The sequence below is a fragment of the Mus caroli genome, unplaced genomic scaffold (genome assembly GCF_978045245.1).
Source record: "Mus caroli unplaced genomic scaffold, Mus_caroli_1 scaffold_11, whole genome shotgun sequence".
Taxonomy (NCBI): Eukaryota; Metazoa; Chordata; class Mammalia; order Rodentia; family Muridae; genus Mus; species Mus caroli.
Window position 1 is genome coordinate 58,584,818 of NW_028227266.1, and position 17,307 is coordinate 58,602,124.

Here is a 17,307-nt window from a genome sequence, read left to right on the forward strand (position 1 = left end):
TTAGCTTTAGTAGCTGCAGAAGGTGGTAGTGTCACTTAGCATGTCTCCTCCAGTGACTCCTCTGGTTGCCAACAAGCAAGGCCAGGGTGTAGGGGCAGATGCTGGCTGGGCTCAGGCAGCAGGATGAACTTGAAGATCAGTTGTCCAGGCTCACATCAAGGCAAACTGGTCAACACAGAAGCAGAAGCAGAACACATTGGAAACGGAAGCTGTGAGACACTATAAAGAGTTAGATAAAAGAAGTGTCAAGAAAAAAATTGAAAAAAGAAAGGGGAACTGCTGGAGAGATGGCTCAGCGGTTAAGAGCACTGACTGCTCTTCCAGAGGTCCTGAGTTTAATTCCAGCAACCTCATTGTGGCTCACAACTATCTGTAAAGGGATCCGATGACCTCTTCTGGTGTATCTGAAGACAGTGACAGTGTACTCACATACATAAAATGAATAAATTTAAAAAGAATAATCTTTAACAAAAAAGAAAGAAAAGAAAAAAATGAGTAACCGCAGACTTAGAAATACAGGAAGCAAGAGAGCCCCATCAGGAGGTTGGCAGAGGTCTGGGCATTTGTGAGGGATAGGTGCTGATCAATCCAGGACAGGGATCTGGGTTGTGTAGCCGAGGAGTACACAGTGGCGGCACACTTGTCACTTGTGCTGAGGGCTCAGTTTACCCACGTGCCTTGTGCACCTGCATTGCATTGCCCATGCCCTGTATGTCTGCTGCCACCGCTCTTAAGGGGACACAGGGTTCCAGGGGTGTCCCCCCTGTAGCCCAAGGGTGGCATGTGGTCAAAGGTAGCTATGAATGCCTCTCAAGACAAAAGTTGTAAACTTATTTAACGCCCCCCCCCCCAAAAAAAAAATTGAACTTGATTGTGAGGCTCATGAGCAGGAACTTTGTAGAGAGGACAATATTGGGGCACAGCGTCAAAGATTGGAAATGCTTGCTGGAGGGAGCCCAGGAGGTGTCCCACCATCTCCCGCTGTTTGTCACAGGGAGAGGAAGGGGAACTGTATCCAGTTATGCTTTATTTTCAAGGCACCCTTCAGAAGCTCTCTGGCTTCAGAGCCAGTGCCGTTTGCAGGGTAAAGAAGAAAATGGGACAGTGTCTCAGATGCCTAGAGCAGCAAATGCCAAGTGTGGCATGCACAGGCACACATGGGTGTGCATATGTACAGGGTACATATTTGAAATGGATCATGTGGATATTACATTTCATACTTCACATTCTGGTGTGTATGTGCGTGTGTTTGTGTGTGTGTGTGTGTGTGTGCGTGTGTGCGTGTGTACAGTATAAAAAGTAAAGACTGCCTTAGAAAAACATGATTTAATTTGGACATACAAATTTACATTCTTTGGACTGGAGAGATGGCTCAGCAGTTGAGAGTACTTCCATAAGATCTTGGTTCAGCTCCCACCATCGTCGTGGCAGCTAGGGGCAGGCTGAGGGCACTCTGACTCTGCGATGTTTCTCCATCACCTCTCTTACAGAACAGAGAGGGGCTTGCTGAATGACCACCTGGATGATCAGTTCTTCAGGCCATACCTCACTATATCCACAAATCAATATTGTGTGGTCTCTACACAGGGTGGGAAGAATCTTCTACACACATAATTTTGGATTGCAAACCACACAGTGGCAGTTTCCTCTGAGCTATCCGGGCGCCGCACCAATTCATAAGTGGCAGAAAAGCTGGAAAGGACTCTATTTGGATCTCAGGTTCCTTTGTCAATGCTGAGATACTCTGCTTATCTCTGTAATGCCTCGGATAAAATCTTATTAAAATGATTGTGGCCTTTTGGCAGAGTTATCGCTAGCTGTCTGGCTCTGTCAAGACACAATCTACAGGCATCTAATTCCCCCTTACAGATTTACAATAGAAGCCAGTTCAGCTGCTCTTCGGGCCACATCTTGGCTCGTGTAGTCTGAGCACAGCAAAATGGATGCAATAAGAGCTCATACGTCAATTCTCCAATTACCAGGCGGAATCAATCATTTCGGAATCATCAAGGCTTTGAGCATAAAGAATTCCAGCCACCCAGTCCTATCCTTCTACCCTCAAATAAAAACGAATCAAAGACTTAAATTCTAGCCCTAAAAGCCGTTAGACCAGTGCTCTTTTGAAAAAGATATCCTCAGATCCAAGACTTTCTTAGATCTGATCTCTCTCTGTCTCTGTCTTTCTGTATCTGTCTCTGTCTGTCTCTGTCTCTGTCTCTCTCTCTCTCTCTGTTCACATGTATGAACGTCAGAGGAAAACCTAGTGTGCTGGTGTTTGTTTTCTACTTTTTTTCAGACAGATTTTCCTTGTAGTTTCCTGCTGTGTAGGCCAGGGTAGGCAATTTGGGAGTTTTCACATCTCTGCCTCCCATCTATCTGAAGGGAGCTGAGGATTATAGAGGCTTATGCTCCACATTCAACTTTTATTATGTGGGTTTTGGGATTTGAACTCGGGTCCTCATGCTTGCACAGCAAGTGTTCTTGCACACTGAGCCACCTCCCCAACCCAGATTCAAGTCTCTTGAAGAGAAAAAAGACTACCAACAAAACAAACCAACCAAACACAAAACTCAACTAATCATCAAATCAATGCCTCTCTCATGTGGATTTCCAGGTTTTGGGAAGCTTGGAGTGGGGCACAGCTTTTGTTTCTATAGTAACATCTCCTCAGAGAACAACTGTCTCAGGGCAACAACAGAATCTGATGCCCTCAGCCTATATAGGGAGAAGATTATAACTATGTCTCAGCGGTTAAGAGCATTGCCTATTCTTCCAGAGGTCCTGAGTTCAATTCCCAGCAACCACATAGTGGCTCACAACCATCTGTAATGAGATCTGGTGCCCTCTTCTGGTGTGGCTGAAGACAGCTACAGTGTCTCATATACATAAAATAAATAAATCTTATGACTGTAGTTCATGGGTGCTTCCTTGTAAAGAGGACCATAAGTCACCTTGGAACAGAGGCAGAGTCAACTTGCAGACCATGGGGCAGAGCAGTCACACAGGGTTTCCAGAAACTGATTTCCCTATCTTTCCTGACTCTGGAGTTGCCAAGGGAAGGGCGCTGGGTCTGTGTTACAGTCTAGACCTGATGTGGACCTCTTCACGAATGCCACCCTTGATAATAAACCTGCAGTCATGCTTTGCTTTGAGCCTATCAAAATGCCATTTTATCTAAATTCACCAAAATGCCACCCTTCTCCTCAGTCCTATACCGTCTGCCTTTTCCTTGGAGAGAGGTTGTATGTGCATACACATGGGCACAATGGCTCTCTTCTTGCAACAGTTAATAGATGTGACATTGTTAGGGCAGGGGCTTTTCTCTGGTGGTCCTGGCTGACTGAGCTAGAACACTGGATGAACCTCGGTTAACATTTTTATCAAGAGAGTAGGAAAGGGAGGGGAGGAAGATGAAAGCTTGCAGTGAAACGCTAAGACCCCAGGTGTATTGTTCCCCTGAAACCTTTAGGTCATGGCATTCACACCAGCCATCTATAAACCTGATTTCTCAATTTTTTAGACTCTGGAGCCTGCATACACATTCCCTGATTATTGACTACAGTATAGCCACAGGGAAAGCTCAACTCAGAAGATCTATGCTAGCTGTTTTGTTGTTGTTTTGCTTTGGTTTTTTTGAGACAAGGTTTCTCTTAGCTGTCCTGGAACTCACTCTGTAGACCAGGCTGGCCTCAAACTCAGAGATCCATGCACCCCCAACGCCTGGCTCTGTATTTTTTTTTTAATTGCCCGTCTTTGTTGAGTAGCTTCTGAGACACAACCTTGGGGCACAGTAACACTCTGCTTGAGTGTGTCCTATGCTTGAGATCTTCAGTCACGAAGACCTAGTGTGACAGTGAATGTCGTCTGTTTCTGTGTGCTTGATGCCCTGGTTTACTATGTCAGTGTGACCTCTGAGGTGCTAGCGTGAGGCCTGGGAATGCTTTTGTAAACACCTGTGCATCAAAGCTTGGATGAGCACGTCTGGCTGGCAGTCTTTGGTGTGAACATATCATTGCTGGAAGGGAGCCCTGGAAGCTGGGTTTCCTGGACTTGGTCCATGTGTCTACTTGCTCATTCAAATCTGTATCCTATCACTGTGATAAAGGGGGTGGGGGCACAGATTTTCTGAATCCCACTACTGGATGAGCCTGTGGGTTATCTTGGGAACCTGTCAGCCAGTCTGTTACATGAACAAACCATCTCACAGGTGGTTCAAGTTGGTGAGGGGCTGCCTCATTTGCTGGGCCCTCCTTTATCTGCCTGGCTTGGAATTCCTACGCAGGCTTACCTTTCCCACAGGTGGTGGAGCACTCTGTTGTCCCCAGCTGCTTCCAGTTGTGGTCCCGGCTTCGCCTTGGGGGCTGTGGTGCTGGGGGTACCAAGTTGTCTGGTCGGTGGGAAGGGAATCTCTCCGGATGCCTGACTGGGAAGGTCTGCGTGGATTCTGACGTGAATACCTCAGGGGCCTCGACTTGTGAGTCTTCCTTTTCCTGGTTCTTCTCCCTCTCTTCTCTGTCCTCCTGGCCTCTGTCTTCCTCTTCCAGCTGCCCATTGAAAGGTTCTCCTAGGAGAGGCAGCACACGTACAGAAGTGAGATGTCTTTGCATACTGAGTTGAAAAAGTGTGCAAACGGGTCCTGCCACTGGACAGGATGCAGTAGACGCTCATTTGAATAGCAGTGATATTTTAAAAAAGGAAATAGTCATCTCTCTCATATTTAAAACATTATTAAAAATCAGTAATAAGGGGCTGGAGATATGGCTCATTGGTTGAGAGCGCTGACCACTTTTGTAGAACACCCGGATGTAATTCCCAGACCCATACGGTGGCTCCCAAACATCTATAACTCCAGTCCCAGGAAATGCAACACCCGCTTCTGGCTTCCTGGGGTGACACATGTGACACACAATGAGATACTCATACATATAAAAAAAAATCTAAAAAAATCAGCAAGGAACTGTCAAAGGCCACAGGAAGATGCCACCCCCAACAAACATACAAACAAGCCAAAAGCATACACTCCCAGCTTCACTCATAATGAACATATCACCAATGCAGACACAGACCAGGAGACTCTCAACTCTTTTTTACCTTATGATAAGAGTTAGAGAGTTTGGAAGCTCATGTCTCTGAGTCCTCTGGTGAAGCTGACATCCACTTCTTTCAGTATGTGTGATCTTATACACAGACGCCAGCTTTTGGCGAGCAGACTGGCACCAGCACTCTAAATTTTAAATGCACACCCTCTTTGACCTACTTATGCTGTTTCAAGAATAGTTATCCTATACACGGTCTCATTCTTTTACTTAAAGCTGCACATAAAAATGTGGTTACTAAAATATCCTATGCCATAGCAAGACAACAGGCTTCAATGTGTAGTGACAGTAAAAATTAAATGACATCATAGCACAACTATGAAGTGGAACAAAAAAGGATGCAGCATATAGATGCTCTAACTCAGCAGCATGACTGGTGTGTTGTTTGCTGAACAACAATGCATAGACTTGGCTTTGTGCACACACGGACACACACGTGTGCAGAGAGATGCGGCAGGCCACTTTTGAGCTATGGGGTCTCTCTGTTTTTGTTTCTCTTCAAGTCTGAAAGATAGCTATGCTCCTGGATTTTCTTGCTTGCTTTCATTTTAACAGATGATGAAAGCTGTCTGGTTTGAGGGGGGACCCTCAGGAAGGATAAAGCAGAGTTCCCACAAACATCAGTCGTGGGCAGGGCAAGGGCACAACAGAGAAGGCCTACTTAGACATCGACTTCCAATGGCCTGAGGCTTTGCATTTTCTGAGCACTAAGGGCCCCAGCATGGACCACACAATGTCCTAGGAACCTTACCACGTCTGGGGTGAGATTGGGGGGTCAACTCAGTCTCACCCTCTATTTTTGCCCTCAGCAGAAGCTGGAAGGTTCCATGAGGCTGCTCCTGTGGGCATGTCAGCAGAGTCAGTGCAGAGAGACAGGACCCACACATCGCTTTAGCTCCTTGCAGATCCCAGGGCCTTTCCCTAAGCTTGCTGGGAGCATGCATGCACTCGGACACCCACCCATCAGGTGTCTGCAGCCTCTGGGTTGACGGAGACGGAATGTTCTGCCAGCTTCAGAAGTGCGTAATGTTCAGGTTGGTTTTGAACTAACTGCAAGCAGTGATATTTGATATGTAGACAAATGCTCAAAGTATCAGCAGAAATGCTTATTATTATTTTTTTTAATAGAAAGGGGTTGAGGCAGAGTCATCGCACTGGTAAGGGACATTCTGTCTGGGAGGAAAAGGGAATTAAAAGCTGATACTTTTTTTGTTTTGTTGTGTTTTGTTTTAATTTGTGTTATTTTACTTTTTTTTCTCTGCATGTGTATATGTGTCCATATGTACAAACCTGTTTACATGTATGTGAATGCACACGAGTTAGAGTGCACGTACACATGTATGTGGAGGTTAGGTTGGTATCAAGAGTCTTCCTAGATTGCTCTCTATCGACTTTAAGGCAGGATCTCTCAGCTGAACCCAGAATGCACTGCTGCAGCCACTGTAGCCAGCCTGCCTGCCCGCCCTGGGATCCTCTGCCCTGGCTGTCTGAGCACTGGAACTGCAGGTGGGCTGCTGTGCCCATCTGGCATAAGTTGATTCTGAGCTCTGAACTCTGGTCCTTTCCTCACTGGGTACACAGTCCTGATGCTATTTTTGGAGCAGTTTTAGATGGGCAGGAAAGACTCATCAGGTTGGCTTTGGGGGTGGAGGAAGGGGTCAGAAGCCATGGAGGCTGAGGCTTCTAGCAGCTGAGACCAGAGAGAAATGGATGCTGCTTGGAGCACCTTGGTCTTGACCTCATGAAACCCTCTTGAGACCGCTGACCTTTAGAACTCTAAGACCGCTACCTTCATCTTGTTCTAAGCTACTGGTTGGAAGGTCATTTGCTACAGCAGCAACGGGAAGACAACGTAATCATCTCAAATGTGGGATCAGCATGTCTATCTGTGGCTTAGCATCAAGTGAATGAAAATAGCCCATCAGTGAGGCTTAAATGGAGAAACATGTTCTGATACCAAGTCCGCTGACTTGAAATATGTGCCCACAGGTTTTCTCTGCATTGTTCAGGACACAGAGGGCAGGGGCACAAGAAGAGAGAGAGAGAGAAAGAGAGCTTTAAGAAAAAGTGACCCAGCACGTTTGGTGGCAAACCAAGGGGCTTTACCTGGTCTCCTGTGTGGTGGCACCTGTGGGCTGATGGCGTTGTTCCTCATGATCACATACTCATAGTGGACTCCTGGGTTGGGCTGCTGGTGTATCATCTGAGGACACAAAGTCTATGTTACCACAGCCTGCATGCACACATTCCTTTCTGGATGGCTTTGGTCTCAATAACGTAAGTAGTACTGTAATTAAATGTCCAAGTTCGCATCTAGTTGTAGCAATAAACCAATGGCATCCTTAGAGGTTACTTCCAGTGGCTTCTTGTAAGTTGCTCTCGAAGAATTAAAGACTTCATGTGCATACAGATCAGAAGAAAAGCGGGCAAATTGTCAAGATTTTATGAAGATAAAAGTTAAGGTTTTATAAAGTCCAAATTGGACAGTATCTACAGCAGGCGATCCATACTCAGCCAGAGCTTGGGTCAGTGGCCTTGAAAATGTTCCGAGACCTTCACACTGCAGAGGAACCTGTTTGAGTACTAGGTGGTGGCAAAATCAAGCAAACAAGGACCAGCTCTCCTGAGCAGGGCTAGCCTAGAACAGTAAGGGTCCTTTAATGTTGTCCTTTAACGTCCTCGACTAGGCCACTAAGGCTCGCTGGCTCAAGTCGGCCCCAGTCCTCAATCCTCTCCCTGTCGGCTGCATGGTCTCATTCATTTTCACCCACAGGAAGCCCCTGAACTATAATGAAATAGAGTAGAAAAACAAAACCCAGGCCAACAAACCAAACCAAACCAACAACATAAACCCCAAACAAACAAAACATACACACACACACACACACACACACACACAATCGAAACAAAATAACCCCTCCAAAACAAAAATAAAACAAAAAACAAACCAAGACAAAACTCTAAAATAACACACAAAAAAACAAATGAGCAACAACAAAATCCAAAACAAAACAAAACAACAACAATAACACTTATAAAAGTGTAAGGCTACCTGGGTTATATTCTTTGAGGAAACAATGATAAACACAAGCAAACAAGTAAGCAAACAATCAAAATTCCAAGTAGGCAGGATGGCAAGCCGGAAGCTAGTTGGGCTGCAGAGAACTGGGACGGAGGCACAAGAAGACTGAGCAAGGCCAACAGAGATATCCCAGTCTACCAGCTCGTCCTGTGCTCACAGCTATTATAGGAGAAGGCACAGTGATGGCAGATTGGAGCAACAGCACCCCCAAATCTACAATTTAATTGGGAGCCAAGCAAGGGGACACAGTCTTGTTGGTATTTCCACTCTGTAAAGTGGTTCTTGCCGACCAGGTAGGCAACCCAGAGTCAGTCTCTAGACCTCTTGTTTGACTTTCCTCATGAGGAGGACTGAGGAGAATCCTGACTGGCTTTTGAGGGCTCATAGCCCTGCACTCACCCATGAGTCACACCTGGATCTCCCACTTATGCCACCCCACCTCTTGCCCTCTTCCCATTCATGATGTGTTTCTTCCCTATCACTCACCCAGAGGCAGGCAGATGTGAGAGGCACAGAGACTCCTCACACCACAAGCCAAGATCAACTCACTGGTGCTGCATGAACTGGGTGCTGAGCATGGGACCCCCAAGGGACACTGCTGTGTGACTACAGACCCTTGCTGTCCACCCCAGCCCTCTCAGTCCCTTCTGTACAAACTCTGTTTCCCCTTCTGCCCTTCCCTGTACCTCTTTTCTGTGAGGAAGTGTACTAGATTCTGCCACTGAACGCCTTATGCTGTTTATGGGGTTATTGTTGGCCGCCTCTCCTAGACCACCCAGAGGAGGCAGTTCACAGGCAAAGCCTTCACCTCTGATGCCATTCAAAGTTACCCAGAGTCAACCAACCAATGGATGACTCACAAAAAACACCCCGAATGAACTAAAACAAGGCTTCTTTTGTAACTTCCAGCCTACTATCCCTCAAGAGGAACAGACCAGAACTCTAGAGCTGTAGACACTATTTCTAAAGCTCTGACACAGCAAATATTAGAGACCACTGTGGCTCTGGGGACAGTTGGAATAATACATTAATATTTATTAATAATAAATATCTGTGTATTTATTTTAAACCTTTGTTTCTTGATATTCTTTAGTTCTGCATCTTTTTAGAAGACTGGATTCTAGTGGCTTAGTGTGGGTGCACACGTGCATGTGTGCTTGTTGTGGTCAGAGGTCAACCGTGGGTGTCGGACCAACCATGCTGTTTGAGATAAGGTCTCTCACTGGGACCTGGGGCTCTCTTATTAGGCTAGGCTGGCCGGCCATCGAGTCCCATGGATCCTCCTGTCTCTGTTCCCATAGTTCTGGGATTATAGATATGTGTCACCACAACCACCTTTCACGTGGTGTTGAGGCTGGAACACAGGTTCTCATGCTTGCAAGACTTTATAGACTGAGTGCCTCAGGCCCCTCTAGTAGTTTCTTTTTTAAAAGACCATTAAAAACAACTCTTGGCCAACTGAATATTCTGGCTTCAAGTAAAGTAACTGTAGCCTTGTGTGTGTGACTCAGGGAACTTGGACTGTAGCTAAAGCGTCACCGTCCCATCTGGGGTCATCTGGAGTGTTCCTTCTCCATTTGCCTTGACGGGGCTGAGAGGGTTGAGCCCATGGGCTGCCTTGCACTTGGCATTTTCTTTCTCTTGCCATAAAAGAAAACATGCCAAATTAGCATTGGGAGGAAAGAGCCTGGAGGGGCTCCAGGCCTCATGAAACAGGGGATTTGTTTGCCTCTGATTGGGTTCAACGAGTAAAATTGGTTTTACTGGGTCCATAAACTCCGAGGGTAATAAAGCACCTGGTAGAGTTTATGGTTTCTGTGAGCCTCATACATTCAGGGGTAAATGTCAAAGACCAATGCCAAGCACTGGAAGGAGTCCCTCAAACAGGCTTCACTCAAATGATTTTATCGAGCCTGGGCAAAGATGTTTTGCTTATTCAAAGTATATTCCTTGGAAGCAACAGAAGCCCAAACTCAGAGGGCACCCCCAGTACCCCCAAACTCACATAGACATCCAGGATCTCATTAGTGGGACCTTCAGCCAGAAAGGACTCCCCAGCAGTGCTGGAGATCTCGTTCGGTCGTTTGTAGGTGAACATTGTCCCTCCGCCCTCGTACTTCCCGGGGCGATCGATTGCCCAGTTCCCATTGATGATGGAGCGGCCAGAGCGACTTCGCAAGGCTGTGGAGACAAGTGAACCAGTTTCTCTGGTAAGCTCAGGTGTGCATAAGGAAGGTAACCCAAGTCACCCAGCTAATGGCCCCGGGGCACTCATGGTTTGGAAGCATACCACCTCTGGCTTGACTATTCCCTCACCTCAACCATTCCCTTCCCTGTGAACTTGGAAGAAAAATGAAGGATGGGTGGGAGTGGCTGAAGGAGGAAAGGATGCAAAACAGAGGAGGAAGCCAGCAGGGGAAGAATAAGGCATGGGAAAACTAATTTATGCTGTGCGTCATTACTGAGGTGAGGGGCTTCTACACCCCAGCCCACATGCTAGTTTTGGCCAAGTTCAGCTCTTGTAGTGTTTTTGTTTGCGTTTTTGTTTTGTTTTTTAATATAATGAAGCATAAATTTGAGAACTGGGAGACATTGCATAAAATTTTGAGTCTTGGCTTTTCTTATAAAATAGGAAGGCATGTTAGCATTGGCGCAACATTATCTCAGGGCCTCAGACAACAGTAGCTCAAAGGAATGCCTTTTTTTCTTTTTTCCACTAATCAATCAATGAATTAACTTTACATCCCAATCACTGGCACACCTTTCTTCCTGGTTCCTCCCTTACAAGTCTTCTCCTTCTCCTCTGAGAACGGGGAGGCTCCATTGGGCCCTCCACGCCCAACTGGCACATCAGGTCTCTGCAGGACTAGGCACATCCTCTCCAACTGAGGCCAGGCAAGGGAGCACAGTTGGGGAAATGGGATTCACAGGCAGGCAACAGATTTAGGGACAGTCCCTGCCAGTTGTTGGGGGACTTGCATGAAGACTGAGCTGTGCATCTGCTACATATGTGCAGAGAGCCTAGGTCCAGCCTGTGTATGTTCTTTGTTGGTGGTTCAGACTTTGGGAGCCCCCAAGGGGGGCACCTCTTTCTTATAGGAGACTTGTAAGCTCTGATCAGTTCCTGTTCCCACCCATCGCCCATTCCTCAACAGTGAGGTGAGTCTCACTGATGAATCTAGATCTTTACAACAGTCTTACGGTTTGCTTTCTCCTTACAGGATAGCATTAATTCCTTTGGATAGCTCTGTGTGTGTGTGTGTATGTGTGTAAGCTTGGAGGCTGATGCCAGAACTCCCCCTCAATCATTTTCAATCTTGTTGTCTGCTTACTGAGGCAGGGTCTCCTGTCTTTGGATATGACTAGTGTGGCTGGCTTGTTCTTCGGCTCCCATCTCCACAGACTGTTTTTTACTATAGGTGGGCTTCTATTTCCACCCAGAATTTCTCTGAGTCCTGAAGATCTAAACTCTGGTCCTCATGCCTGTATGGAAAGTGTCTTAATCAATGGGCCACCTCCCCAGCCTCTGTGGGCTTTGGAGCCTGTGGGCTGTGTTGGAGACTTCTGTGGGTGCTGTCAGGTGTAATCCTCGCCATGTTGCTAGGCAGCTGTTCCTAGCCTCAATTTTCAGGCACTCTAAGTTGTGGTTTGAATGTGGTGTTCATCACAGACTTATGTACTGAACATTTGGACTCCAGATGGTACTGTTTGGGAAGGTTTTAGAACCTTTAGTAGGTGGAGCCTTACTGGAGGAAGTAGGTCACTGTGGGCCTTGAGGACAAGAAGGTAGGAGGAGATATATTAAAGACTGTCCCCAGTTAGTGGTGGGGGGCTGGGTATCGTCAAGATTCAGGACTCATGTGTGGAACTGTCAAAGAACAAGTAAAGAGGTATTCTAAAAACAAATAAAACAGATGTTTAAAAAAAGAGACAAGTCCACATTTTAAATGTCACAAACATAGTGGAACTTCATATCTTTGTGCCTTTACTTTACAGAATAAATCAGTTTAACCTTTTAAAACTCCATTACGAGCCAGGCAGTGGTGGTGCACACCTTTAATCCCAGCACTTGGGAGGCAGAGGCAGGCGATTTCTGAGTTCGAAGCCAGCCTGTGGTCTACAAAAAAGTGAGTTCCAGGACAGCCAGGGCTATACAGAGAAACCCTGTCTCGAAAAGCCAAACAAACAAACAAACAAACAAATAAAAACTCCATAATGGAAAATTTAGCTATAAACAAAATTAGACAGGACAGTGTAACACCCACTCCAATTATCCATCACCCAGGTCCAATAAGGGTGACATTCATGGACTATCTTACATATCTATAGCTGGCTTTCTCAGAGACTAGGCCGTCATAGCTAGAAGGTTCCCGAAGGGACAGAAGAGACTCCATACTTAGGCATTGCCCCCTGCACACTGAAGTCTGACTGGAGTAGGCAGAAATTAAGGAAGAGTAGGTTCAGCATCTTAAAATGTTATTCTCAGAGGTAGAGGAGATGGACAGCTTGTTGGTGGATCTAGAGAGCTTACAAGGCATGCAAGAAGACCCAAGTTCTAACCCCAACACTACATAAAATGGTGTGGGTGGCTCATGCCTGTAATCCCTGCACTTGGGAGCAGACAGAAGAGGATCCGAATTTCAAAGTCATCCTTGGTCATCTGGTGAATTTGAGGCCAGTGTGGACTATTTAAGACCCTATCTCAGCCGGGCGTGGTGGCGCACGCCTTTAATCCCAGCACTCGGGAGGCAGAGGCAGGCGGATTTCTGAGTTCGAGGCCAGCCTGGTCTACAAAGTGAGTTCCAGGATAGCCCGGGCTATACAGAGAAACCCTGTCTCGAAAAACAAAAACAAAAAACAAAAAACAAAACAAAACAAAAAAAGACCCTATCTCAAAAAAAAAAAAAAATTAGGCTGGGCTGGAGAGATGGCTCAGCAGTTAAGAACACTGACTGATCTTCTGAAGGTCCTGAGTTCAAATCCCAGCAACCACATGGTGGCTCACAACCTTCTACTCTCCAGTTCCAGGGGACCCAATGCCTTCTTCTGGCCTCTGCAGGTACCATTCTTGTACATGGTGCATGGACATTCATGCAAGCAAGACACCCGTTCACACAAAACAAAAATGAGTAAATCTTTAGAAAAGAGGCACATTTGTCACATTTGGGAGAGACGGCTTGGCAGTTAACAGGACTTGCTTGCTACTCTTTCCAGAGGACCTAGGTTCTGTTCCCAGCACTCATTCTGGGGGACTCTTAACCACCTGTAACTCTCTCTCCCTCTTCTTATTTCTATGGTAACTCCCACATGATGCTCGTGTGAAAACACATTAAAAAGAATATTCTTAAGATAAACAAACAAACAAACACAAAAGCAACACACATGCACACAGCTCATTTTTCTGAAGGTCCAGACAAGGTTTCCTTTGGCTTCTGTTCAACAGTTCATTGAAAGAAATGACAGTGATTGCCACTAACACTTCCATGTTGCTAAGTCTGCTCCTGGGTATCAGCTCATCTTATTCACAGCAGACCTCCACGATTTTTTCTCATCTAAAATGTCCCCCAGTGTGTGTGTGTGTGTGTGTGTGTGTGTGTGTGTGAAAGAGAGAGACAGACAGAGACAGACAGAGACAGAGAGACAGAGAGAAGCAGAGAGAGAGAGGGGAGAGGCAGAGACAGAGACACAGAGAGAGGATTTCCTTGTATAGCCTTGGCTGTCCTTGAACTTGATCTGTAGACCAGCCTAACCTTGAACACAGATCTGCCTGCTCTGCCTCTGGAATGCTGAGGTTAAAGGCGAGCACCACCACTGCCCAGCAACCTCTAAATCATACTCATGCCTTAGATGCTGGTTTCCTCTGGAGTGTCTTCTGCCCAGCCCAGCCCATTTCTAACCTCCTGTGCTCTAAGACACACTGAGCCTCCCTGCACGGCTATCATCCATTTGTCTCTCACTAAGCTCCAAAGAGGCCAGAACAGCTCGAGGGCACAGCACACTGCTGACCATATAGATATTTACTAAACCTAAGAGTACTGGAGAAGAAAAAAATAAAGGAAAAGATAGTCAGGGCAAGAATAACAAACAGGCCATTCACAGAGAGCCAAGTCCACATATTCCATAAACAAATGAAGTGCTGTATCGGGCCAACACTAAAAAAGTTCAATATCACCAATATTGTCAGATACAAAATAAGCAAGTCCCCATAATGCAGTCGATGAGAATGTAACTTGGCTCTGCCACACCGGAGGGCAATTTGATCTCACTGTAAAAACCCCATGTGTACTTTGGCCCAAGAGGTCTACTTCTGGAAAAGTATTTGAGCAATATATTCCTGCAAGTCTACAAAAGTGTTTATAATGATGATGTTCTCCAAGTATACAAATGATCCTAAGGTCTATCAGTAAAAGATTGTGAGAGCAAATTACAGTGCTGATATGCACACAACGGAAGCTCCATAAGTGAAGGAGGAGAGGAGTCTGGGTATAGCAAAGAGCTCCATGATACATTTTAAATATGTGTGTGTGTATGTATGTATGTATGTATGTATGTATGTATGATGTTTTGATGCATGTGTGTGCATGCACATGCTTGTGTGTGTGTACTTGTGGAGGGTGTGAGGGCTGTCAGTCCCACCTTCTACTGTGTTTCAATAGGCTCTCACCACCGCTATGTACACCAGGCTCCCGGCCCATGGGCTCCTCGGCTTTTCCTGTCTCTAACTCCCATCTTGCTGTAGAAACACTGGGATACAGATATATGTTGCCACACAGGGCTTTTCTGAGGCTCTGGGGATTGTGCTTGTGTGGTGAGTGTTTTGCTCACTGAGCTGTGCTCCAGTCCTGTGATTTTTAAATAATATTAAAAAAATAATGAAAACGGAAAGGAAGCCCTGTGTGAAGCTCTTTGATTGAGGGTTGCTTTCAATGACACTTTATAGATCTTTGTGTATATATACATATGCACGTATATAAATGCATACAAAACTAGAACAGTGGCTACACATCTGTCAGCACGTGGGACAGGAACTAGACATAGGTTACTGAGGGAAAAGGAAGATACTTGGTTCCCATTTGGCCCACTTCACTTTTGAGACAGGATCTCTCTATGTAGCCCTGGTGGGCCTGCTGCTTGCTATGTAGACTAGGCTTGCCTTGAACTCACAGAGATCCTCCTGTCACCCCATGCCGAAGGTACCACTGTGCTATCCTTTCATTATCACTTAAAATTCATTTTGACATATACATGTATGTTCATTAAAGTGTGAAGGTTTAACAATTTAAATACAAAGGACATAGTACAAGCAGAAACCCTCCTGCAGTATTTAGTGCACCCTCCATTTCTCAGCTTCTCTCTAAAAGTCCATTTATAGCATCCAAAGCTCTGAGTCAAGGTTTCTGGCTAAGGCTTTATTGTTGGGAATGGCAATATGGAGGAAGAGGTAATTCTTTGGAATCCCAGAAGTCCATTCATGAAACACTGGAAATATTTCATAGGAGGAAGCTACGGTGGCTGCCCTGGGACATAAGACCCCAGGGATCTGGAGTCTTTTTTTTAACCACTGATGACTGTTCTCATCACATACCCTCTGGTCCTTCTATCATGCAGTAGCAACAAATTAAAAAGAACCTATCAGACTTTAGCAATATGGTCAAGGTTCTAAGTGGCCCGGCCGGCTTCTGGCATAGCTCCAGACAGAGCCCGACCTGGTTGTGCAGACAGAGAGCAGCTGCAGCCACACATTGTGTGCCTGTAAATAGCCCAAGCCTGCTCTGAGAAAAGGTACAGGTGGCTCGGGTCGTGGCAGGAGGCTGGGCTCAGTGAAGGCGGAGCTTGAAGGCAGTCTGGGGCCTGTTACTGTGAATGAGTCCTCACTTGGCTCCATGCTGGGTTTATTCAGGGTTAGAGGCTGGTAATGGGAGTGCTTCAAGCCTAAAGTCTGTGTACTAGCTATGGCCATCTCTGTGACCCCTATAGAGATAGCTTATGCACACAGGATCTGATACACACGCCCTTCACTCTATCTCCTGACTCTGCAGCCTCCCCCTTTTAGAGACAGAGTCTCACTATGTGCCTCAGGCTAGGTTGGAAATTGTGAGCCTCCTGCCTCAGTTCCAAGGCCGGGGTTTACAGGCCTGAACTACCACCCTGGATTTGCTCCCACATGTGTGTCTACCTTGGTTTTTTGAGGTGGAGTCTGCTCTAGAGCTTGCCAGTTAGACTAGGTATAACTAGATGGTCAAGGATCTTCCCTGTCTCTGCCTCCCTAACAATGGGATTACAACATGAGACACTATGCCTGGCTTTTTATAGGAGTGCTAAGGACCAAAGCCACTGTCAGTCTCTGGCCTACACACACACACACACACACACACACACACACACACTAATACATGAACACATATGTGAGCAAACCACACATACACAATTACACACACACACACACACACACACACACACAAAAGAATCCTAATGTTAAAACCACCCTCCTTTCGTCAGGAATAAATCATCTGACGTGTGCAAAGCCGAGTAAAAATTCTGTTAATCAAACAAGAATCAGATGCATCTGAGCAGAGCAGATCCAGGGTGATAGAACACCCAAAGGATGGTGCTTGTTAAGCAGACACACAGACCTGCCAACCCCTCTCTTCAGCTTTACTTTGGTGCTCTACCTTTGGACAGATTCAAACATGTGTGTGTCCTGCAATGAGCCACGTCACCCTCGAGCTGGAAATCAGAGGGTCTCTGAGCAAGGAGGTTGGGGTTCTTTGGGAGCTCTATGATCACAGGTTGCAAGGGCTCAAATAAAGGGAAATACCACGGCTTTCTTATCTCATTGTAAAATTGTAGCTAAGTATGGCTAATTATCATTCTTTAAAATGTCAGAACATTTGATTTATTCTGACTCCAAATTTCCTTTGAATCCTTAATGACTTAGGAGAGTCTGTGTGTTGTTCAGCTTCCAATAGTGCATGAGATGGAACCAGGCTGTGGTTTAAGTCAGAAAAGAAGCCAAACAAAGTGGTGGGGGCAGTAGTAAAGAAAGGGCAAATCCTGGGACTTTGGGAGGCCCCAGGCCTCCTGGCACCAATGCAACATGAAGAGAACAGCTAGTCTCATGTCCACGGA

General features: G+C 46.0%; 1 protein-coding gene across 2 annotated transcripts in view; it reads right to left on the reverse strand.

Moving 5' to 3' along the window:
- The window catches only part of Thsd4 (thrombospondin type 1 domain containing 4), a 552,037-nt gene that overhangs the window by 26,106 nt on the left and 508,624 nt on the right, over positions 1-17,307 (reverse strand). For both annotated transcript variants that reach the window (XM_085844687.1, XM_021172602.3), the window contains 3 exons: positions 10,184-10,359; positions 7,203-7,299; positions 4,289-4,564 (listed from right to left, as the gene is read on the reverse strand). In XM_085844687.1, the coding sequence (XP_085700813.1) occupies positions 4,289-4,564; positions 7,203-7,299; positions 10,184-10,359 (549 nt within the window). The remainder of the gene's footprint in view (positions 1-4,288; positions 4,565-7,202; positions 7,300-10,183; positions 10,360-17,307) is intronic.